Source organism: Heterodontus francisci, chromosome 1 (assembly GCF_036365525.1).
Source record: "Heterodontus francisci isolate sHetFra1 chromosome 1, sHetFra1.hap1, whole genome shotgun sequence".
NCBI lineage: Eukaryota > Metazoa > Chordata > Chondrichthyes > Heterodontiformes > Heterodontidae > Heterodontus > Heterodontus francisci.
In genome coordinates this window covers 271,715,740-271,742,347 of record NC_090371.1, presented here as the reverse complement: position 1 = coordinate 271,742,347, position 26,608 = coordinate 271,715,740, and the positions used below count along the sequence as shown (strand labels likewise).

Here is a 26,608-nt window from a genome sequence, read left to right as displayed (position 1 = left end):
CCATGGCCCAACAATCCTCTGTGTAAAAAAATTTCCCTCACCTCTTGCTTCGTTGCTTTGGTGATGATTTTAACTTTGTGCCCTCCAGTTACTGACTCAGTTTTTTTTCTTAACCATCTCTATTCAGTTAGATTATTCCTGAACTGCAGCAGGACTTCAAAAGCACTTCACTGGCTGGAAAGCACTTTGTCCATCCTGAGGTTGGGAAAGGAACTGTGTAAATGTCTTTCTATCCTTTAGTCTCTGCTCATAATTCAAGTTTCTCATCCCTGCTATTGTTTGAGCAAATCTCTTCTGTATTTTTTTTTATTCTTTCATGGGATGTGGGCATCGCAGGCCAGGCCAGCATTTATTGCCCATCCCTAATTGCCCTCGAACTGAGTGGCTTGCTCGGCCATTTCGAGGGCATGTAAGAGTCAACCGCATTGCTGTGGATCTGGAGTCACATGTAGGCCAGACCAGGTAAGGACAGCAGATTTCCTTCCCTAAAGGACATTAGTGAACCAGATGGGTTTTACAACAATTGACAATGGTTTCCTGGCCATCATCAGACTAACTTTAAATTCCAGATTTATTAATTGAATTCAAATTCCACCTTCTGCTGTGGTGGGATTCAAACCCATGTCCCCAGTGCAATACCTGGGTCTCTGGGTTACTAGTCCACTGACAATACCAGTATGCCACCGCCTCCCCTCTTATATCCTCTCTATGGCCTTGACAGCCTTCCCAAAATAGGGTCTGCAGAGCAGACTCACTATTCTAACTACAGTCTCAGTACCAATGAGGCAATCCGTTTACATGCTGTGTTATTGGGGAAGTCTTGAAGTGAGAACGAAAGCAGCAAGAACACAGCATGTCGCAGTACACGACCTTATTTACTATGTTCAAACAGTAATGGTGTGCCTATGGTTTCAGATTACCCCAGATGATGAAGAGCTATCAGAGTGATAGCATCGGGCATGAATGCAAGTTTGCAAACCTTTTCCGCTTTGCCGAACACACATCACCTTCCCTTTGATATAAATGAAGACAGAAAAGGCTGGCAAGCCAGCATCTGGTGATTTCTTGTGGAGGTTCACTGCAAAACATGAAACTGTTTTCCTCCTTCAGATACTGACAAACCTGTGTATCTCCACCATTCTGTGTTTTCAATTTCAGACTTCTGGCATTTCCATTCTTTCATCTGTACTTACTGAAACGTATCGCTAGGTTGCAAAGGTTTCAGTGCACTGTTAATACTTTGACGTAATCATAACAAAATGATGACCAGTTCTTTTCACCTTTCTGCTGACAAAGAACAGTGCTCCTTTGACAATAGGTCCGATTCACAAGAAACTTTGACAGAATTACATTTTTCCTCTCAAGTCATCCACCTTTTTAAAAAAAATGTTGAGAGATCGTCAGTATTTTGAAAAATGACAGAAGTTGGAGAAGATTTTCCCTCTATATTGACCAACCTTCAGTGTTGGAGAACATAAAGCAGCCATTAATTTCTTCTGCCCTTCACTCACTTCAGTTCCCAATAGTCTGTCTGCTTCTTTCTTACAACACACCCTGCAGAGTCTGAACTGATTCCTCGGTATCATGTTCAGTTCAATTAGATAATGAAATTCACTTTCTGCACACAGAAAGATCTGTTCCAGGGCAAAAGTTTACTGAAGGATGGCTTTGCACATCAATTATGTGTGCATTAGATAATACAAAACTCAAGATCTATCCTCTAATTAGATGCGATCAGACACAGAAAGGGCTGCCAAACAGATGCAATGGCATTACACGGAGCACAGATGCAAAGTGAGAAATGATTATAAGGCAGTTACGTCATCCAAGGTTCACATAACGTCATAAACTGCAAGTGAAGTTTGAACAGAGTCATTTGAAGCCCCAATCAGAGGAAAAACATGCAGTTACTTCAGGATATCTGTTATTTTTGGAGTGCATGCATCCGGTGAGGCTGACTGAGCTCGAGAGTGTTCCACTAAACTTCCCCTTTATGGGCAACACCAGCTGTCGTGCCAGATGCTAACAGGTAATGTTAATTGATCAAGTAGCTGTCCACTGTGTAGAATGGCTGGATTGTAGTGGAATCACTGTAAATATACTGAGTGATAATTAACAGCAACTGGGATATAATTATCATTGTACAAGATAGGAAGATACAGAATGACTTCCTGCGGATTACAGGGCACAGGAGCATAATCAGACAAAAACTGATATAGAGCTAAAGAAGGAGATACCAGGACAGGTGACTAAAAGCTTGGTAGAAGAGATAGGTTTTAAAGGAGGAGGAAAGAGATCGAGAAATGGAGGGGTTTGGGGAGGGAATTCCAAAGCTTAGGGCCTAGACTACAGAAAGCAAGATCTCCAACGGTGGGTAAAGGAACAAAGAACAAAGATAATTACAGCACAGGAATAGGCCCTTCGGCCCTCCAAGCCTGCGCCGATCCAGATCCTCTATCTAAACATGTCGCCTATTTTCTAAGGTTCTGTATCTCTTTTCTTCCTGCCCATTCATGTATCTGTCTAGATACATCTTAAAAGACGCCATCGTGCCCGCATCTACCACCTCCGCTGGCAACGCGTTCCAGGCACCCACCACCCTCTGCGTAAAGAACTTTCCACGCATATCCCCCCTAAACTTTTCCCCTTTCACTTTGAACTCGTGTCCTCTAGTAATTGAATCCCCCACTCTGGGAAAAAGCCTCTTGCTATCCACCCTGTCTATACCTCTCATGATTTTGTACACCTCAATCAGGTCTCCCCTCAACCTCCGTCTTTCTAATGAAAATAATCCTAATCTACTCAACCTCTCTTCATAGCTAGCGCCCTCCATACCAGGCAACATCCTGGTGAACCTCCTCTGCACCCTCTCCAAAGCATCCACATCCTTTTGGTAATGTGGCGACCAGAACTGCACGCAGTATTCCAAATGTGGCCGAACCAAAGTCCTATACAACTGTAACATGACCTGCCAACTCTTGTACTCAATACCCCGTCCGATGAAGGAAAGCATGCCGTATGCCTTCTTGACCACTTTATTTACCTGCGTTGCCACCTTCAGGGAACAGTAGACCTGAACACCCAAATCTCTCTGGACATCAATTTTCCCCAGGACTTTTCCATTTACTGTATAGTTCACTCTTGAATTGGATCTTCCAAAATGCATCACCTCGCATTTGCCCTGATTGAACTCCATCTGCCATTTCTCTGCCCAACTCTCCAATCTATCTATATTCTGCTGTATTCTCTGACAGTCCCCTTCACTATCTGCTACTCCACCAATCTTAGTGTCGTCTGCAAACTTGCTAATCAGTCCACCTATACTTTCCTCCAAATCATTAATGTATATCACAAACAACAGTGGTCCCAGCACGGATCCCTGTGGAACACCACTGGTCACACGTCTCCATTTTGAGAAACTCCCCTCTACTGCTACTCTCTGTCTCCTGTTGCCCAGCCAGTTCTTTATCCATCTAGCTAGTACACCTTGGACCCCATGCGCCTTCACTTTCTCCATCAGCCTGCCATGGGGAACCTTATCAAACGCCTTACTGAAGTCCATGTATATGACATCGACAGCCCTTCCCTCATCAATCAACTTTGTCACTTCCTCAAAGAATTCTATTAAGTTGGTAAGACATGACCTTCCCTGCACAAAACCATGTTGCCTATCACTGATAAGCCCATTTTCTTCCAAATGGGAATAGATCCTATTCCTCAGTATCTTCTCCAGCAGCTTCCCTACCACTGACGTCAGGCTCACCGGTCTATAATTACCTGGATTATCCCTGCTACCCTTCTTAAGCAAGGGGACAACATTAGCAATTCTCCAGTCCTCCGGGACCTCACCCGTGTTTAAGGATGCTGCAAAGATATCTGTTAAGGCCCCAGCTATTTCCTCTCTCGCTTCCCTCAGTAACCTGGGATAGATCCCATCCGGACCTGGGGACTTGTCCACCTTAATGCCCTTTAGAATACCCAACACTTCCTCCCTCCTTATGCCGACTTGACCTAGTGTAATCAAACATCTGTTCCTAACCTCAACATCCGTCATGTCCCTCTCCTCGGTGAATACCGATGCAAAGTACTCGTTTAGAATCTCACCCATTTTCTCTGAGTCCAAGCATAACATTCCACCTTTGTCCTTTAGTGGGCCAATCCTTTCTCTAGTTACCCTCTTTCTCCTTATATATGAATAAAAGGCTTTGGGATTTTCTTTAACCCTGTTTGCTAAAGATATTTCATGACCCCTTTTAGCCCTCTTAATTCCTCATTTCAGATTGGTCCTACATTCCCGATATTCTTTCAAAGCTTCGTCTTTCATCAGCCGCCTAGACCTGATGTATGCTTCCTTTTTCCTCTTAGCTAGTCTCACAATTTCACCTGTCATCCATGGTTCCCTAATCTTGCCATTTCTATCCCTCATTTTCACAGGAACATGTCTCTCCTGCACGCTAATCAACCTCTGTTTAAAAGCCTCCCACATATCACATGTGGATTTACCTTCAAACAGCTGCTCCCAATCTACATTCCCCAGCTCCTGCCGAATTTTGGTATAGTTGGCCTTCCCCCAATTTAGCACTCTTCCTTTAGGACCACTCTCGTCTTTGTCCATGAGTATTTTAAAGCTTACGGAATTGTGATCACTATTCCCAAAGTAGTCCCCTACTGAAACTTCAACAACCTGGCCGGGCTAATTCCCCAACACCAGGTCCAGTATGGCCCCTTCCCGAGTTGGACTATTTACATACTGCTCTAGAAAACCCTCCTGGATGCTCCTTACAAATTCTGCTCCATCTAGACCTCTAACACTAAGTGAATCCCAGTCAATGTTGGGAAAATTAAAATCTCCTATCACCACCACCCTGTTGCTCCTACATCTTTCCATAATCTGTTTACATATTTGTACCTCTATCTCACGCTCGCTGTTGGGAGGCCTGTAGTACAGCCCCAACATTGTTACCGCACCCTTCCTATTTCTGAGTTCTGTCCATATTGCCTCACTGCTCGAGTCCTCCATAGTGCCCTCCTTCAGAACAGCTGTGATATCCTCTTTGACCAGTAATGCAACTCCTCCACCCCTTTTACCTCCCTCTCTATCCCGCCTGAAGCATCGATATCCTGGGATATTTAGTTGCCAATCATGCCCTTCCCTCAACCAAGTCTCAGTAATAGCAATAGCATCATACTCCCAGGTACTAATCCAAGCCCTAAGTTCATCTGCCTTACCTACTACACTTCTTGCATTAAAACAAATGCACCTCAGACCACCAGTCCCTTTACATTCATCATCTGCTCCCTGCCTGCTCTTCCCCTTAGTCACACTGACTTCACTATCTAGTTCCTTACAGGCTTTTGTTACTACCTCCTTACTGTCAACTGACTTCCTCAATTGGTTCCCATCCCCCTGCCACATTAGTTTAAACCCTCCCCAACAGCGTTAGCAAAAGCACCCCCAAGGACAATGGTTCCAGTCCGGCCCAGGTGTAGACCGTCCAATTTGTAATAGTCCCACCTCCCCCAGAACCGGTCCCAATGTCCCAAAAATCTGAACCCCTCCTTCCTGCACCATCTCTCAAGCCACGCATTCATCCTGACTATTCTTTCATTTTTACTCTGACTATCACGTGGCACTGGTGGCAATCCTGAGATTACTACCTCTGAGGTCCTACTTTTTAACTTGGCTCCTAACTCCCTAAACTCTGCTTGTAGGACCTCATCCCGTTTTTTACCTATATCATTGGTGCCTATGTGCACAACGACAACTGGCTGTTCACCCTCCCCCTTTAGAATGTTCTGCAGCCGATCTGAGACATCCCTGACCCGTGCACCTGGGAGGCAACATACCATTCGGGAGCCTCGTTTTCGACCACAGAACCGCCTATCTACTCCCCTTACAATCGAATCCCCTACGACTATAGCCCTTCCACTCTTTTTCCCGCCCTTCTGAACAGCAGAGCCAGCCACGGTGCCATGGACCTGGCTACTGCTGCCTTCCCCTGGTGAGCCATCTCCCTCAACAGTATCCAAAATGGTATACTTGTTTTGGAGGGAGATGACCGCAGGGGACTCCTGCGCTGCCTTCCTGCTCTTTCTCTGCCTTTTGGTCACCCATTCCCTTTCTCCCTCAGCAATCCTAATCTGCGGTGTGACCAATTCACTAAACGTGCTATCCACGACCTCCTCAGCATCGCGCATGCTCCAAAGTGAGTCCATCCGCAGCTCGAGAGCCGTCATGCGGTCTAACAAGAGCTGCAGTTGGACACACTTCCTGCACGTGAAGGAGTCAGGGACATCAGCCATGTCCCTGAGCTCCCACATTGAGCAAGAGGAGCATAACACGGTTCTGAGATCTCCTGCCATTTTTAATCTTAAGCTTAACTTAGTTAAATGAAAAAGGAATGAAAAGTTTTTACCAATCATGATAAAACCAGAGAAATAGAAAAAGCCTTACCTTATAAACACCCCACCGAGTCCTTTTCTTTTGGTTAGAGGAGGAGGGCGGGTGGGAGACACTACAAGTGTGATGTCTCGGGTTCAGAAACCGCCCAAATATATAGTGTTTTACTTACCCAGCAGCCCCCTGGCCTCCGCCGAAAACAAAAGGAAATTAAGTTTACTTTCAAACTGACCTTCCCAGCTGCTCACTCGCTCGCACTCTGCTCCCGAAAAAGCTGCTGCAATGAAAGGAAAGTTATTTTAAACCGCCCAAATATATAGTGTTTTACTTACCCAGCAGCCCCCTGGCCTCCGCCGAAAACAAAAGGAAATTAAGTTTACTTTCAAACTGACCTTCCCAGCTGCTCACTCGCTCGCACTCTGCTCCCGAAAAAGCTGCTGCAATGAAAGGAAAGTTATTTTAAACCGCCCAAATATATAGTGTTTTACTTACCCAGCAGCCCCCTGGCCTCCGCCGAAAACAAAAGGAAATTAAGTTTACTTTCAAACTGACCTTCCCAGCTGCTCATTCGCTCGCACTCTGCTCCCGAAAAAGCTGCTTCCCAGCTGCTCACTCGCTCGCACTCTGCTCCCGAAAAAGCTGCTGCAATGAAAGGAAGTGAAGGATGCACAAGAGGAATGTAGAGTAGTAGGGCTGGAAAAGATTACAGAGGTGCATAGGAGACCTGACAAAGAATGCTTTGTTGCACAAAGAGATAATTACATGATTAATTATAGACGAGCTGGTGACATCCCAAACCCACCACCCATATAAAGCTTGGATGTTTTTGATTTTTAGTAATGATTTATTAACCATGCACTATATACAACGCCTGAAAATTATCCGCTCTTCCAAAATACAGTTTCAACAACAGGACATGCATCAAGAGTATATACAAGCTGCAAGACAGTTCTTCATCAGCACCAGTAAGATCTCCTCACGGAATGTTACACAAAATGAGCAGTCCATCGAGGAGGAAAGTGAGCAGTCTTCCTCGGACTCAGATCAGAAGAAAGCTCTGATCTGTCTCAAGAAATAGATACTGGTGAGTCCATTCTGGCTCAGCCATATTGTTACAATCATCTAGTTCATGGTTTATATTAATTTTTTAGAACTCGCTTTTAGAGTTGCAAAGATTAAATTTGTAGACGTAAGGTAATCAAAACCCTGGAATTTAGAAGTTGCTAAACCATCCAAGATATTTGCACTTGAAAGATCTTTCCATGTGTACTTACAGGGTCAGAGTTAGAGGGATGAGAGCCATAAAACAGCAGGTGGGCCCAGTTAGTTGGGACACTGAAGTTAGTAAGTTTGAAGAGAATTGCCCTTTAAATTATTCATGTGGGTACCCAGAATCAAAGGGTTGTTTTGGAATTGGATAATTAGCTTAAATTTCTATCTAGGAAATCCCAGATGTACCACTTTACTATGGAGATAGATAATGCAGGGAGATGCTTTTTTGCTGATGTTTTACCTCTGTGATTGTTTACAGAAGAAATGTTGGTGTTTGGAAGCAGATTGAACCAGGCAAAGATAGAATCTGCCAGAAGCTGGGACCAGGAGCAAAGGACGAGCAGGAGCCAAGGGTGCTTTATGATTTGAAGTCAGTACGCAAGGATGCAAGTGAGGCCCATGCTCAGGTTGGGAAATCCAAATTCCTGAGGTATTGAAGTAGGGCTGGAAGGTTCGCCTAGCTGATTGCTAGAGGGAGAATCCCCAAGAAATGCCTCACCTTGGAAGATAGCTGGGAAACTAAGCAGAATCGAAGTGAATTCCTGAGAGCTGTGGTACGCTTTGGATTGGTCCCAGAAGTGAATGAACCTTAAAGTTCCTGTAAAGTATGGGGAACTCTTGGTGGAAATAAAAGTCAAACAGGGAGTATTCTGAAATTGTGTGTAAGTGATTACAAATTGCAGTGTTAAGTTAGTAATGCTTGCTTTGTTTACCTCTTGTACAGTAAAGGTTTTTGTTTAAAACCTGAAATATTGTGGCATAATTCTTTCAGTTAATAACTGGGAATTTGAATTTCTCTTTGAAAGGTTATTGGTCTCTAACAGGATTGTAACAATGTAAAAAGCTACAGTTCCTCTTCCATCAAACAATCCAACTGCTTCTTGAATAACACCAAGGTTTTTACCTTCCCTAATTATTTCCATTCCAATGTTAATCACACTGTGTGTTAAAAAAACTTCCAAATATCAATCGTAATTTCCCTTTTACCAGTTTCAACCAATACCCTTTACCCTCCTGCCACTTTTTACATGAATCCTTCCTCCCACCCCACTCCCTCTCCACCCGTTTCCACTCTCAACAAAACAAGAACGTAAGAACATAAGAAACAGAAGCTGGAGTAGGCCATTTGGCCCTTCCAGGCTGCTCCGCTCTTCAACAAGATCATGGCTGATCTTCTACTTCAACTCCACCTTCCCGCACTATCCCCATATCCCTCAACTCCCTTAGTACCCAAAAATCGACCAACCTTTGTCTTGAATATACTCAACAACTGTGTATCCACAGCTCCCTGAGGTAGAGAATTCCAAAGATTCACAACCCTTTTTGTGAAGAAATTTCCCCCCATCTCAGTCCTAAATTGCCGACCCCTTATTCTGAAATTGTGACCCCATGTTCTAGATTACCCAGCCAGGGGAAACAAATATGGTGAATACTGCTTTATACTCTCAATGTTTTGGATATCACTCACGGGCTAATCTTAGCACCCGCAGCAGGGTTGAGAGAAATTCCCCTCTCTGTTTCCTCTTCCAGGACTCTGCCTCAATTGCTCTTCAAGGGGGCCTCTTCCCTCTATGCAACTCTGAAAACTCTGCAGCACTGAGGGGGTTAATTGCGGCCTCACCAAATAAATATATAAATGATGCCACTGTAAGCGCAACCATTTATCTTCATTAAAGTCGTACCTCGGAGTCTTCGATCAAGCTTTAACTGAATTTCTTTGAAGTGTCAAAGTGCTTTAATAGATATTAGTGTTTGTGGGTCTCAGAGGAGTTTTTGCTGTGTCTACATTGTTCAGTTCTGGACAGATTGTCTTTGACCTGACTTTGTGTTGAACTGATAGTGGAGGGCAGTCTGTTACAAAACTAACAGAAAAGGACACCAAGAATGCGCAGCCGCGCCCTCCTCACCTGCTGCAGTACAGACTTCCCCTGCGGATTACCTGGCCTCCACCCCCTCCCCATTAAACAGCTCAGCATGGCCAGGATGCTTCATAGAAAATAACATTCTCCAAGAGCAAAGCTCATCTCCTCCCTTCCTCCAAACAGAACAACCTTTTGGAATATATTTGCCCTCTGCTCTCTTTTTCCAAAATGAAGAGAACTCACCTCCCTACCAGACATGCTTCAGTCATTCCAACTGGGCCAAGCGTTTCATAACTAATTCTCATCCAGACTGCTAAGTTACAGTTACATAGCAATGCAAAAGATTGTTGGTGAGAAGCCAAGCTTAAGGCCTTGCAGAGAGTGCAAAGGAGATTTACCAGAATGGTATCAGGGATGAGGGACTTTCGTTATTTGGAGCAACTTCAAAGAACGAGCACAGATACGATGGACTAAATGGCCTTTTTTTATGCTGCATGATTCTAGCATTCTATGAGAAAAAATGGTGAGAAAATATCCAACATAAACGATGGGCTGCGCTGCATTTTTTCTTCATCCTCTTTTGCTTCTTTAATAAATCAATGTGACTCAGTTCCTCATGGAGCTGTAGAGCCAACCGAATTGGAGGGTCAAGATGTGCCACAGTGGCAAAGAACAGCACACTACCACTAATGGTATGGCGATTATGTTATTCTAGTATACAATCTGCTCCACTCTTCCTGCTCTCCTGAAGACAACCACTTGAGCTGGGGGAAAATGCACAACACAGGCAGCAGATCGCGTCATCATGCAAAAGGTAACTCTTCATCTGCCAATCTTGACATGGAATACTGGTGGGCTATCCAACTATCAGAGTGGGCACAGCCAAGCCCAACCCTGTCCCCACCCAACACCACTACATGCAAAATGGGTTGACTAAGAACAGGAACAGGATTCTCTGTGATTTTCCCCTTCTCCCAGCTCAGGGATGTTGAGGCCAACATTAACTCAACTTGGTTTGTAAATCCGCTAGAGACACTTGTGCAGCTCCCAAACGTTGCATGGGTTTCCCTACCATTGTAGCCAGTCATGGGGCTTTTTCCTGGGTCACGTTGCTTAGGATCAGCTGCCAGGCTGGTTCCAAATCTCAGACCCCAATGAAGTGAATGGAGCCACTCCCCCACAACATACATCATTGCAACAGCTCAGGAGTAAACCGGACATTAATGACAGGACTCTGCAAATGTGCTATTTTTCAAACAGATGGCTACGCATCCAATTTTAGGAGAAATTTTGAGTCAGAATGGAAGTTGTACTTTGAAGAGAAAGTACACACCCCCAACTTTTCTTCCCCTTCAACTCTTTCAGTTCTTCAACTAAAATTACTGATACAAACCCTCTTGTCTCCTACTCATCTGTCATTTGCTTAACACCAACTCTATTTACCCAGAAAAGGGCTGCGTCAGCAGAGACTGAAGTCCTTACTCAGTGTGAAAAATCATGCAAATGTCGATTAAAATAGAAACGTTCTCTTGCTAATGCAGTCATAGACTTGCTAAAAACTTCCCTGTGCTGGCACCACTATATTATTGACCTAAAAATATTGCACGGAAAATCAAACTCACAATTACTTAATTTCTTCCTGTACTGGACAAAGTTGGTTGAATTCAAAGTCCTAATTCTCATCTACAAACCCATTCTTGAGTTTACAATGTCATTTCTCCATACTCAACAGATGTATTCATTTTATTCTTTAGCAATTCCAATCACACCACAGTTTAAACATTCTCCAGCATTTCCTGCTCGGACAGCTCTCATTTCCACCTTTACTCAAGTCATCTTCCTTCTTCTCAAGAACCATAAGTGTACGTGTTAATAATGGACCTTTCTCCTGATCGATGGAGCAGTTTATCCTTTACTTCAAAGCTGGCCATGCCATTTCCATTTGCCTCCACATTGCCCCATCATACTTCCGCAACCTCCTCCAGCCATACATATTAACCTATGCCATTCAGTCCATCATCACTGGCCTCCTCTGTATTCCCCTCCCTCCATTCCACAATCTGCAGCAGACCCTCCACTGTGTCAGCCCCACCTCCCAGATTTCTACTCCCTTTCGACTGTATAATTATTTCAGGCACAGTTGTTCTGTTTGCCAACCAATAGCAACAACTATCATGAAAGGCAGAATCGTCTTTAGAAAATATTCTCTAGAAAAGAGAAGGCTCAGGAATGACATAATAGAGGTCTTTAAAATTATGAAGTGGGTTGACATTGTAGACACAGATGTGCTCACTTGAGGGGTAGAACAAAATTAGGGAACATAAATAAGATAGCCACTAATAAATCCCCCAATAGGGAATTCAGGAGAAACGTATTTATCATGAGAGTCACAATGTGGAACTTGCTACCATGTGGAGTGGTTGAGTGCTTGACGCATTCAAGGAGAAGCTAGATAAGTACAGGAAGAAGAGAGGATTAGAAGTATACCCTGATAGGGTTAGATGAAGTAGGGTGTGAGGAGGCTGTTGAACAGAAATACCAGAATAGACCAGTTGGACCAAATGGCCTGTTTCTGTTGTAAATTCTATGTGAACATGCGGAGATCTGGCTTAAAGGGGAAGGCAGGACTTCACTATTTAGCGCTCAGAATTAATCAATTGGAAGCCTTGGACAGTTTGAAGAGGAGCTGCACCAGAATTATAGGAGGGACAAGGGACTTCAGTTACATGGAGAGACTAGAGAAGCTGGGATTGTTCACCCTAGAGTAGAGAAGGTTAAGGGGAGGTTAAAGAGGTTTTCAAAATTATGAGAGGTTTTGATAGGGTAGACAGGGAGGAAAGTGTTTCCACTGGCAGGATGTTCAGTAAACAGAGGACACAGATGTAAGGTAATGGGCAAAAGAACCAGAGGAGATGAGGAGACATTTGTGTTAGGCAGCTAGTTGCTATGACCTGGAATGCACTGCCTGAAGGGGCGGTGGAAGCAGGTTCAACAGTAACTTTCAGAAATTAATTGGAAATAGCTTGAAAAGGAAACCATTGCAGGGCCATCAGGAAAGAGCAGGGGAAGGGGGACCAAGGCTAGGCGGAAGCAGGTTCGCCACCGACTTTTACGTCGGTGGCTAGCTCCCATCCACCCAACGTAAAATCCAGCCCAATGGCTCGAAAGGCCTCCTTCCATGCTGCTTGATTCTGTGAATTATAATTCCCAACAGCAAAATTGTCAAAATCCTAACAAATGTCTGGGAAATAGCCTGAGTTGCCGCTTGTGGCAGACTTAAGCTATCAGCAGCAAAGAGGAGATCCCTGATGAGGACTTTCCGTACTTTGGTCTTCGCTCTTAGGCGGGCAAGGTTGAACAACCTGCTACCTGATCTTGTGTGGAGGAAAATTCCTTCTTCTGAAGACTTGAACGCGTGTGAGAGCAGCAGGGAGAAGAAAATCCCAAACAGTGTAGGTGCAAGAACACAGACCTGTTTCACGCCACTCAGGATAGGAAAGGGGTCTGATGAGGCGCCGCTATGCTGAATTGTGCCTTTCATATTGTCATGGAATGAGGTGATGATACTTAGTAGCTTTGGTGGACATCCGATCTTTTCTAGTAGTCTGAAGAGACCACGTCTGCTGATGAGGTCAAAGGCTTTGGTGAGATCAATGAAAGCAACGTAGAGGGGCATATGTTGTTCGCGGCATTTCTCCTGTAGCTGACGAAGGGAGAACAACATGTCAATGGTCGATCTCTCTGCTCCACACTGTGCCTCAGGGTAGACACGCTTGGCCAGCTTCTGGAGCTTGTTTAAAGCGACTCGAGCAAAGACTTTCCCCACTATGCTGAGCAGGGAGATTCCACGGTAGTTGTTGCAGTCACCGCGATCACCTTTGTTTTTATAGAGGGTGATGATATTGGCATCGTGCATGTCCTGTGGTACTGCTCCCTCGTCCCAGCACAGGCATAGCAGTTCGTAGAGTGCGGAGTGTGTGGCAGGCTTAGCACTCTTGATTATTTCAGGGGTAATGCTGTCCTTCCCAGGGGCTTTTCCGCTGGCTAGAGAATCAATGGCATCACTGAGTTCCGATTTTGTTGGCTGTACGTCCAGCTCATCCATGACTGGCAGAGACTGGGCTGCATTGAGGGCGGTCTCAGTGACAACATTCTCCCTGGAGTACAGTTCTAGGTAGTGCTCAGCCAAGCGGTCCATTTGCTTGCGTTGGTCAGTGGTTGTGTCCCCTGATTTAGATTTGAGGGGGGTGATCTGCTTGATGGTTGGCCCAAAAGCTCTCTTAATGCCATCATACATTCCTCTGATGTTTCTGGTGTCGGAGGCCAGCTGAATATGACTGCATAGGTGTTGCCAGTAGTCATTTGCACAGCGCCTGGCTGTTCTTTGTGCAGCGCTTCTGGCTGTTTTAAGTGCTACGGATGTTAACTCGCTGGGGGCTTTTTTGTCGTTCAGCAGTGCAATGCGCTTAGCATTTGCATATCCTATCTTGTTAAGAGTACACTGTATACCAATTGAAACACAGACACTAATTTCTCCAGTGGCTCAGTGGGTGAATGCACAGCCCAATATAAAAACTGAAGAAAATTAGGTCAAAATGCTCCCAGGTTTAACCCTGGGCCTATGCTGGATTAGCTGCTGACTCCTGCTGCAAAAGTGAGCAGGTGTGGATGTCAGGCAAAAAAAAGGGTCATCTATGACATCCATCATGACCTGATAACCGAATGACCTCCTTCTGTGCCATAATGACTATGACTATGTCCCAATTTGGCCTAAAGAATAGCCACTTAGACAAGGTATCTAAATAGGCAAAAAGTACCCATCGAATTGTATATAAACAAGAGTCAGCACCTTCGACAGGGGCGGGGGATTTTGGACGCAGGTCCCTCCATTAAGTGAAGAACATTTCCTCTGAATGTGTCTCTCTCTCACATCTGTTAATTATTAAAAAAGCACAAAGTTGTTTCCACTTGTCTGGCTTGCAGTAGCAGTTTAAGTATAACAAAAAGCATTTTATCTAAAATTCCTTTGCCTTTGGATGAATTTCAAAAGTACAAACTGTCCACAACAGTGTAACCTACTCGCAGGTCTGCTCTAGAATGTGAACTTCTCATGGTCAGAATCAAATACCACGAGATCAGTCGACCAATAAAATACTCTAACTTTGTGATGAGCTTAAGGGCAGCTGCTTTTACCAGCACCTCTCACATCACTCATGTTCGAAACATATTTGGCCATATTGAAAGTATAGTTACCAACTAAGGATGTGAATATCACTCACAACCACCACAAGTGAGAAAATCAGGCCACATCCGTCACCTATAGACTTTAGGCAGAGCTTTGCCCCATTTCAGGGCAGGAGCACTCTCCCTCAGTTTGAAGCATTGAGAATTTTTTTTTTTGCCTCCCAGTTTTCTCCCTTTCTCTGTGGAAAACATCGATCACAATGAAGCAAGTTCCCATGGAGCCAAAATAGGTAGTCCATCTCTTTCAAGTGGCCAACATTAATTCCTCAACCAATGCCAAATTAGATTATCTGGATCAGGCATCTCATTCCTGTTTATGGGATCTTGCTGTTCACAAAATGACTTCCGCACTTGCTTACAATAACAAGTACTCTTCAAGATGTCCATCATTGACTGTGAGCCACTCTGAGATTTCCCAAAGATGTGAAAGGCTTTAATATGAATGCAAGTTCTTCCTTTCTTCAGTTTAAGAGTTCAAACTGGTCAGCGGGTTCTCTACAAGCTACTCGATCCTGTCTTTTCCTGTTGTCTTTGCAAGTCCACCTTCCAGCAGGTTACTGGATAATGTGCTGCCAAAAAAGCACACTCACTCTTGACTGAAAAGACCATGAATTGGCCCCAAATTCTTTTTTTTTTAAAAAGAGAACCAAAGGGCGTTTGTAGTTATATTACTGATTTATTTTATGATAAGTCATTGCAAATTCACAGTCAAGCATTCACAAAAAATTATGCAGAGTTTACAGCAGACTAACAGGCCATTTGGCCCAACAGATCTATGCCAGTTAATGCTCCACACAAATCTGCTCCCACCCTACTTCGTCAAACCATTATCAGCATATCCTTCTATTCCTTTCTCCCTCATATACTTATCTAGCTTTCCTTTAAATAAATCCCCTTAAATGAATTTAACAATTAATTGCCAGCATACATGATAGGTTTTTAATTCTTTGAAGAGAAAGATGTACAGCTTTTCGTGGCTTTTTTTTTTCCCAGATTAATGAGAAGTGAGCAGGGTATGAAGGAGTTGGAATGGAGATTTGACTGCGATTAGTCTGCGAGATCAAAAACATGCAAAATACTTTCCTAAACTGGAGTGCGGCACAGAATTCGAAAGTCCAATTATAGAATAAATGTGGTAATTCCATGCAGAAAGACACATTTAGATCATGAAACTTCATTTTACTTTTGTTTTCAGTCCAGAAAGATAACCTCAATCTAGCATCATGGAAGAGATTTATTCTTCACTAATGGTTGTGTGACTACAACTGCATTCCTTACTCTAACATTTATAACTCGACTGCAAAGAAAATCTTCTCCAAAATGTTCCATTTTGAGCAAACAAACAACATGGAATTAACTTCTCAGCGCTGAAGAGCAGCTTTTCAAAAGTAATTTTTTGTATGAGTGTCATGGAGAAAAGAACATGAAAAGCAGCAACAGGAGAGTTGTGTTTCCGTAGCAACTTTGAGTTTATTACTCAATCTTTCTTCAAAAAGGAACACTTCCAACTTATTCAATTTTAAGAGTGCTTTTTGTAAAATTAAATTTATTCAGGACCCATGGCTTTCAATAAAATGTCACAACAATGTCCAGAGGCTCCTTGGCTCAGCTTTGAGAGCCTTTCCAATGCTGACACACATACACACAGTACAGATAACATTTCAGGATTTGTTAAAACTCTGGCCATCAGCATTATGAGGGCGTTCATTCTCAAAGAAGATATCTATTTATATAGCACCTTGCATGCCCTGAGAACTGCCAAAAGTGCTTTACAGCCAATAGTTTTCAAGTGTAGTCACTGTTGTAATGTAGGAAAAGCTTCAGCCAACTTGTGCACACCAAGCTCCCATAAACACCAATGTGATAATGACCAAATAATCTGCTCTTTTTAGTGTTGCTTGAGGGATAAATATTGGCCAGATCACCCTTCCTCTTTCTTTAAATTAGTGTTATTGGATCTTTGGCATCCACTTGAGAGAAAGGAGGAATTTAACATTTCATCTGAAAGACAGCACCTCAGACTATGCAGCACTCTCCCAGTACTGCACTGGAGCATCAGCTTATATTTTGTCCTCAAGTTGACTAGAGTGGGACTAGAACCCACAATCTTCTAACTCAGAAGCAAGAATGCTATCAACTGAGCCACATGCATAGACATGTGCGACAGTATGCATCTTAAATGTCAAGACCTCCAAGACATCTGGTTTAAAAAAAAAAATCCTATTATTGACAGATTCTACTGTCTCATTTTTAATACGGCACATGCAAACTTTATACAAAATTAATTTTAGAAACAATAATGGGAACTACTGCTGTGCACCCTACCCTGCAAGAGCCTGCTCCTATCTGTTCACCTTTACTATCACAGGTTCACTAAGTGTGTGCCCCTCTGTATTCTAGCAGGCAGTTTCAGCTCCAGCTGAATCCAAGCCATTACTAATAAGTGGGAACCAACACAGCAAGCACCCATGGTTCCCTCGAGGAGAGAAACTGCAGTATCAACCAACCAACATCAGCACCTCGCCACATCAACACAAAGTTCTAATGTGTTCTAATGAAAGGTCATCGATCTGAAACATTAACCCTGTTTCTCTCTCCACAGATGCTGCCTGACCTGCTGAGTCCAGCATTTACTGTTTTCATTTCAGATTTTCAGCTTCCACAATATATCTAAATGTAATCCTGTTTGCTTTGATTTGTGTTAATTATATTTTAACAAACCTGCTCAATTGCCAATTAAATGGCTTAACAACAGGGCATCGAGGAGCTTTTGAAACAGCACAATAGTTTATATTCTTTCTGGGAGAGAACGAGAGCATTTAGGTCAAAAGTTCTTATCTGGGAAAGTAATGTTCTATGTGAAATTCTAATCCAAGCTACAGAAACGTTCCTAGTTGTATCCCACGTTTGGTAAGAGAGTATGCATTATTTGTAACCTCAGATGAAATACTGCAACATCCTGCAATCAGGTGACATCCATCATCAACTTTATTAACTTATAATTAGTCTCTATTATTGATATTAATGTAATAACTAACTTGGAAGTTGCGGAAAATAGAAAATTATTCTATTCATAACTGTTGAGAGGCATATAACCAACAAACCTCAGTTACCTCTTTCTGTGATCACTCCATGAGTCATTCCCCATATCCTGTTAACCTCACTGGTTATTACTTCTTCACTATTTGGCTTCACATAATCTATGAACTATCACCTGAGAACACATCAGTATTTTACAAGCCAACTCACTCTGTACAAGATATTTGTTCAGAGTTCTGTCCCAGTTTAGTTGAATTGCTGAGTGAATGATTAAACTGAAAAAAGGTGGCTCAGCATACTCTTCAGTTTAAAAGTGCTCCTCAGAGTACAGCATTCCTCAGTAAGTTGGACAATTATCAGATGTCAACTACTGCACAACTTTCACCGAACACCAACACATTCTACACCTGATGAGTCCACGGAAGGCATTCTACTTCAGTGATGCTTTCAAGGTGCATAAGAATACGTCCCCTCCAATTCACACACCATCCCAACTCGGACATATATCGCTGTTCCTTCATCATCACCCAGTCAAAATCTTGAAACTCCCTACCTAACAGCATTGAGTGAAGCATCTTAATAACACAGACTGCAGCAGTTCAAGAAGGCAGCCCACCACCACCTTATCAACCAGGAATAGGCAATAAATGCCGGCCTTGCCAGCAACTTCCATATCCCGATAATTAATAATCTTTCTTTAAATTTGCCTTTGACCTAACATGACCACCAAGTGTGAAGGGCTGCATATGACTTCATCTCAGATCATCCAAAAAAAAAATCAACTTCCACTGAATGAGCAAATAAACTGAACGACTAAAGAAACTTGTCGCCATTCCTATTTGAGCCTTACCCCTTTCCAAAGGGTCGTCTTCTGCAGGCGTGCCAAATAAGAATTGATATTTAGCCTTTGCGACACTCTGTGCGTGTGGGGACGTCCTGTTGATCCAAACAAATGTCTCAGTCTGAGGAAGGAGAAAGCAGCAAGATAATTACATTAAAATCATCAATTTAAAAAAAACTTTGAAAATCTCACTTGCCACCTTCACACAGGCCGAGTGACATTCTTCCAATTTTAATCAACTCACTAAAACCACAGGCACAGACTCACACTTGAAGTTTCTTTACTAATGCATCGTCGAATTAATGCTTGATTATTAAACAGGCACAGACCACAATTCCCAAAGGTTTGCTGAATTGTACAAACATGTTTTTCCTCATTTTTCTGCTAATGACTCTTGCCCCCATAATTCCACCTCCGAAAAGGAAAAATAATTCCCACATTCACAAAGGGGGAAAATGTATCAGACGAGGTCAGGAAATCCTAGTCTTTGATGGGGACTTAGACGGAATATTGAAAGCTTTTGTGTTGCTCCTCAGGCGGTTTGTTCAAGATTCAAAGTTTTTTTTTTAATATAAACATTTAAACCTCTGTGTGCGCATATTTATTGCAAAATAATTGAGAAATATGAAACATGGGGCTGGATTTTGTGCTGGCGGTGGGGCTCCCGGTGTTCGGCCTTAAAGGCGGGGAGTACCCTGCCTCTGCCTTTTCGTACTTCCCCCACCCCGCCCTGGATATTTTCACGTATGCTCTATGACAGTAAACAAGAGCTTTAGTAGCTGAAAAGGTTTCTTCAATCTCTCTCAACCACTGACGGCTTCATGCACTGCAAAGCAGCTGAGCCAAACAGAGCAGAAAGGCTCTGGGTACAATCCCAGGTCTATTTTCCATTGGGATGATAGTAAATGCTACAGCTGTCATCAGGGCCCCTAGGTTAGGGAAGGGAGGAGAATCGAGCCTGGCACGGATGACCCACCTCTCCCACATTCAAAGATCAATACAGTATGGGCCTGAAGAAACTTCACTTGGGGGAAATACCAGAAGGTGGACTGCATTTGTACCCCAACAAAAGTTAGGCCTTTGAGGAAATGTGGGAAGAAAAGTGGGCTAAACAATTGAAAAGGTTGAAAATGTGCTCAAATTCTAAAATAGGAAGTAATCCTCATCAAACCCATGCTGCTTTAAAACAATAGCACATTCCAACGTGGAACCACAACCACATCTGGATCTGATTTTATGTCACTCACATGAGGCACACAGTTACTTTATGTAATGATATCATTTTGTGAATGGTTAATTTATAGCATGAACTGTAGTTATATGTAACATCGCGATGATTGATAGGCTGCTGTACAAGCCTTCATAATTTGAAGGTCAGTGCATTTGTATTGTAAGTCATTAGTACTACAAATAGTGGCCTCCACCTTGGGAGTCATTTTACTGTTGCTATCAACAAGTTTTTAAGTTACCATATTTGCTAGACCATGGCCTGGATTTTACTGATGCCCCAATGTTGGGTTTCGTGGCAGGGGAGACTGTAAAATGCATCTGGGAGAGGGCCGCCATGCACCCTGAAGCCAGGAGGGCCTGGCCTGATATTACCGGCAGTGGCAAGGCCTCGTGGCGACCCCCTCCCCCCCCAACCCCCCTCCACCCTCTGCCGCTCAGCGACGGGACCCAATTTGAATATTTAAATAAAATGATTGATTTAATTAAGCTCACGTTGCTGCCTAATGCGCCGCTGCGATCTTCGGCCCAGTGGCCTTCAGATTCCCCCTCCAATGGGGAGGTGAGAGGAGGTAAGTTTATCAGTGCGGGGAGTTGGGGAGGGGGGAAAGGAGTCACATGAACATCATGGGTGTAAGGGGTGGTGGGAAGAGTTGTAGTTGAAAGTTTGTGCAGTTTGGGGAGGGGGAGGTGGTGGTGGGGGGAGAAGGTCAGATGGTATAAGGTAAGATTGCAGCAGTTTTATGGTGTGTGGCCCACACAGGCGGGCTGCCGCTTTTTCATCTCACTGCTGAGAAAATCCAGCCCCATAAGACGCGTGTTTTTTCTGGAAAAAAGTCGTCTAAAATTGCCGTGCGTCTTATGGTCCGAAAGCTATACCTAAATATTTCCTTTTAAAATCATGGTGCATCTTATGGTCCGGTGCATTTTATGGTCCAGCAAATAGGTTTACTAGATTGATACCTGGAATGAACGGGTTGTCTTATGAGGAAAGGTTGGACAGACTGGGCGTGTTTTCACTAACGTTTGAAGTTTATAAGATCCTGAACGGTCTTGACAAGGTGGATGTGGAGAGGATGTTTCCTCTTGTGGGTGAGTCCAGAACTAAGGGGCACTGTTTTAAAATTAAGGGTCTCCCTTTTGGGACAGAGATGAGGAGAAATTTCTTCTCTCAGGAGGGTTGTCCGACTTCGGAACACTCTGCCTCAGAAGGTGGTGGAGGCGGAGTCATTGAATATTTTTAAGGCGGAGGTAGATAGATTCTTGTTAGGCAAGGGAATCAAAGGTTATTGGGAGTAGATGGGAGTGCGGAATTCAAGACACAAACAGATCAGCCATGATCTTATTGAATGGCAGAGCAGGCTAGAGGGGCCAAATGGCCTACTTCGGCTCCTAATTCGTATGTTCGTATGGCATGGTTCTGAATGTTTAATCTCCTCTTAACCTTGTAAACAGGGAAATAAGTTCCATTATTCCTTTGTAAGAGATATAATCTCTGAGCCTTTGTGAAGTTTTGCGTGACAGATGGTTATCAATATAAAATCTGCATTTCACAACTCCAGCATTGATTCCAGGAACGGATGGTACGCAGGTTAGAGAGGAAAGCACCTAACTCCAGTGTTGGCTCAGTCTATATGAAAGCACCCCTCGCAACCAGTGGACACAGATTTAAAGGTAATTGGCAAAAGAACCAAAGAGATGAGGAGAAATTGTTTACGCAGCGAGTTATGATAATCCGGAAAGCACTGTCTGAAAGGGCGATGGAAGCAGATTCAATAGTAACATTGAAAAGGAAATTGAATAAATATTTGAAAAGGGAAAAGTTGCAGGACTATAGGGAAAGAGCAGGGGTGTGAGACTAACTGGACAGCTGTTTCAAAAAGCTTCTAGGTTCAATCCTAGTCTATCCTAAATTAGTCAACTCAGCAAAGTGATAGTAGAGATGTTGTAATTGATTTCCTGGTGCCCCGCAGAGGGGAAGAGGGATGTCAGACTGGGTTCCCAACCCCAGCTGATACCCAGCAATGTCTTTTGGAAAGTACCTGCAAGACAGGATCAGGTTTGGCTAGCAAAGGATGCACACTGCAACTGCAGTGGTGCCCAACTTGCTACCAACAAAGGATGCACACTGCAACTGCAGTGGTGCCCAAATTGCTACCAGCAAAGGATGCACACTGCAACTGCAGTGGTGCCCAAATTGCTACCAGCAAAGGATGCACACTGCAACTGCAGTGGTGCCCAAATTGCTACCAGCAAAGGATGCACACTGCGACTGCAGCGGTGCCCAACTTGCTACCAGCAAAGGATGCACACTGCAACTGCAGCGGTGCCCAAATTGCTACCAAAGGATGCACACTGCAACTGCAGTGGTGCCCAAATTGCTACCAGCAAAGGATGCACACTGCAACTGCAGTGGTGCCCAAATTGCTACCAGCAAAGGATGCACACTGTGACTGCAGTGGTGCCCAAATTGCTACCAGCAAAGGATGCACACTGTGACTGCAGTGGTGCCCAACTTGCTACCAGCAAAGGATGCACACTACGACTGCAATGGTGCCGAACTTGCTCCCAGCAAAGGATGCACACTACGACTGCAGTGGTGCCGAACTTGCTACCAGCAAAGGATGCACACTACGACTGCAGTGGTGCCGAACTTGCTACCAGCAAAGGATGCACACTGCGGCTGCAGCGGTGCCAAACTTGCTACCAGCAAAGGATGCACACTGCGACTGCAGCGGTGCCAAACTTGCTACCAGCAAAGGATGCACACTGCGACTTCAGCGGTGCCAAACTTGCTACCAGCAAAGGATGCACACTGCGACTTCAGCGGTGCCAAACTTGCTACCAGCAAAGGATGCACACTACGACTGCAGTGGTGCCCAACTTGCTACCAGCAAAGGATGCACACTGCGACTTCAGCGGTGCCAAACTTGCTACCAGCAAAGGATGCACACTGCGACTTCAGCGGTGCCAAACCTGCTACCAGCAAAGGATGCACACTGCGACTGCAGCGGTGCCCAACATGCTACCAGCAAAGGATGCACACTGCGACTGCAGCGGTGCCAAACTTGCTACCAGCAAAGGATGCACACTGTGGCTGCAGCGGTGCCAAACTTGCTACCAGCAAAGGATGCACACTGGGGCTGCAGCGGTGCCCAACTTGCTACCAGCAAAGGATGCACACTGCGACTGCAGTGGTGCCAAACCTGCTACCAGCAAAGGATGCACACTGCAGCGGTGCCCAACTTGCTACCAGCAAAGGATGCACACTGCGGCTGCAGCGGTGCCAAACTTGCTACCAGCAAAGGATGAACACTGTGACTGCAGCGGTGCCCAACGTGCTACCAGCAAAGGATGCATACTGCGACTTCAGCGGTGCCAAACTTGCTACCAGCAAAGGATGCACACTGCGACTGCAGTGGTGCCAAACTTGCTACCAGCAAAGGATGCACACTGCGACTGCAGCGGTGCCCAACTTGCTACCAGCAAAGGATGCACACTGCGACTGCAGTGGTGCCGAACCTGCTACCAGCAAAGGATGCACACTGCGACTGCAGTGGTGCCAAACTTGCTACCAGCAAAGGATGCACACTGCGACTGCAGTGGTGCCGAACTTCCTACCAGGAAAGGATGCACACTGTGACTGCAGTGGTGCCGAACCTGCTACTAGGAAAGGATGCACACTGCGACTGCAGTGGTGCCGAACTTGCTACTAGGAAAGGATGCACACTGCGACTGCAGTGGTGCCGAACTTGCTACCAGGAGGGCACAAGCTAAAATCCTAATGTGGCAAGTTGTAAAATACAGCTGAGTTCAATAAATCTGGTAATTTGTGGTCTAGTGCCAGATAAATGGCCATGAAAACTATCAGATTGTTGTAAAATCCAACTGATTCAGGGAAGGGAATCTGGCCGAAATATGACAGCAGTGGTTGCCTCAATGCCTTCAAGGAACCAAGGATGAGCAATAAATATTAGCTTGCCAGTGTCATAGCATTCCAAGAGCAAATTCAAAATCAAACAATGGCCACTTGGGAAAAATATCAGAAGGATAATCAGCACCTCCAGGAAGAACGGAAATGGGAAAGATAGAAGCCTCATCATGTCTTCCAGAAACATGCTGAATCGCCACAGTGAATGAGTTTTGCAGTAACTGTTCTTATGCAAGAAAACATGGTAGCTTTTCACGTACATGTGACTTGGAACTATATCACCGTTCCTTCACTGTCACTGGGTCAAAATCCTGGAACTCCCTTCCTAACAGCACTGTGGGTGTATCCACATCACATGGACTGCAGTGGTTCAAGAAGGCAGCTTGCCACCACCTTCTCAAGGGCAATTAGGAATGGGTAATAAATGCTGGCCTAGCCAGCAGCGCCCACATCCCATGAAAAAATAAATAAAAAAAAACAAGGTCACACAATCATGTGCCTCCCACTCTCCCATAGGCCCATTAGAGGTTGATTCCGAAAATGGAGGTTTAATTTCTGTGAAACTCAGAATCGTGACTTCCCCTTTAGTTCACCGTACCTTCCCCATGAACAACTGTCCACAAAGGTCAGCAAGGTGAAAACTGCATTGCTGCCATCTACAGGTGAGCTCAGCACTCAGCCCTACTACAGCAAAAAGAATAGCAGTGTTGCTCCCTCCAATGGTGTGGAGAACCACCTCAAGAGGTGATTCTTCACCACATTACCAGAGGCAGCAATAGACACAGTCACCAGCAAGTGGATCAAATCCTTCTGAGGACATTCTCGACAGCACTGGAGATGCTACACCAGCTATGAATATCTTATCAAATATCTATCTCCACCTACATGTACATTCTCCAACTTTTCCATAATAAATTTCTACGTCCATATTTATAATGGAAACTGACTACATAAACTTGTCACACTCTCATTACACTCTTTCTCCAGTGGAGGGGCTGTAATGCCACCACTGGTAGGAAGGTATAATTACAGTGTGACAAGTTTACATAGGAAGTTACATCAAATATCTGGATATAGAAAATTATAATGGAAAAATAAGTAAGGACAGAATATATGATATTAAGATGGAAACTGAATTATGGCTGCACACTTTGATTTGAATTATACCTCAGTCCTCTTACCCAGCTTCACCAGAAGGCAACCTTTAGGGTAGGACTTTTAGGTCCCGACGGGGCAGGAACGGAGGTGGGCGGGCACTAAAAATAGCAGTACCGGCCTGCGTGCCAGTTTCCCGTCACCGTTCCTGCCGCCAGCAATTTTACTCAGGACGAGGGAAGGTGGGACCCGGCAACCCGCCCAATTTGGAGATGAGGACAATTAATGGTGTTAACGAGCTCATTGTCAGCTCGATGAAGGCCAATTTGGGATTTTGCTCAGGGTGCACAAGTTGCACGCTGGATCAGGATAGATCAGGCAGCAACACAATGGGAAGCCAGTCATGGCCGCATCATCACCTTACGTGGGCCTACAAAAGGGAGAATAGCTGAGAGGGGCACTTATCCATTGGCACACAGGTGCCATCGGGTGTGTAAAGATTACAGGGAGAATAGTTTGTATGTGCACGGGAAGTGCAGGGGGTCATCAGCCTCCTGGCACTTTTTCGCATCTGGCTCCTTCCAAGGATCAGCTGCGGACCTTGGTGGCGTCTCGCAAATGGCTGCACACCACTGAATCTCGCAGGTCACTGATACCCAAATTGAGAGAGCTGGACATTACATCTAATTTCAAATAGATGCAGCCTCACGGATTTTGCCTCCACTTCTGTATTCCCCCAGGTGCAGGGCTTTATCGATTGCACCCATGTGGCCACCAAAGCACTGAAAGACCAGCCGGTGAGATTCATTAACAGGAAGGGCTTCCACTCCTTCAATGTTCAACTGGTCTGTGACTACAAGAGATTCCTGCGCGTGTGCACTCATTTTCCTGGCAGCTGCCATGACTCCTTTATCCTCCAGCAGTCCAGGGTGCTGCAGCTCCAAACTCCCTGGATGGATTCTAGGGGACCTTGAAGAGATGGCTACTCACCCCTTTATGTGACCTGAGACAGACCAGAGGCACAACAACCAAAGCCATCTGCTCAAAAGGACCACCATCGAGCGGGCCATGGGGCTTCTGAAGATGTGGTTCCAGTGCCTGGGCCAGTTGGGTGGCACCCTGCAGTGCCCTCCTACAAGGGTCTCACTCATTGTGACAATCTCCAAAGCAAGGCCCTCAAAAGAGATGCAGACCTTGAAGAGGGTGAGGCCCTGGCATAACATAGCACATCAGAGGAACAGGAGGTGGAACAGGAGGAAGATGCAGAACACAGAGGTGCACCAGCTGCACAGAGAGATGGCCAGGCCCGGCGCAGGACTTGAGGGTCTTGTCAGTATGCCATCAACTTCAGGGATCATCTGATGCTGGCACGTTTCAACTGAGCCCTTCTGACCCAGGAGGATGACATGGTCTGGAACTCATTTTTAGCTGCCCGTGAGGGCCCTTCCATTGAAGATGCAGCCTTGAATAGATCCACTCTTACCACCAATGATACCAATCTGTCCAGAGTTTTACTGAACCCCTTCAAAGACTCTGGTTCCCTTCACCCCCTCTTCCCTCTTTTCCAGTCTCACCATTAAAGAATGAAAGCTCACGCATCTGGCGTCATGACAATATTTCCATTGAGTTCAAAAAGTGAAAAAGTGCACATATACAGGTGAAGCAAACCTCAGTGAACTACTCAGTTCTCTGCCCAG

General features: G+C 44.7%; 1 protein-coding gene across 4 annotated transcripts in view; it reads right to left on the bottom strand.

The window, feature by feature from the left end:
* Positions 1–26,608, bottom strand: part of psd3l (pleckstrin and Sec7 domain containing 3, like) — a 433,935-nt gene that overhangs the window by 301,658 nt on the left and 105,669 nt on the right. For all 4 annotated transcript variants that reach the window (XR_010976222.1, XM_068045096.1, XM_068045048.1 and 1 more), the window contains one exon: positions 18,668–18,779. Coding sequence is in view for 2 of the 4 variants with exons in the window: in XM_068045096.1 (XP_067901197.1) it covers positions 18,668–18,779 (112 nt within the window). In the remaining 2 variants the exon portion in view is untranslated. The remainder of the gene's footprint in view (positions 1–18,667; positions 18,780–26,608) is intronic.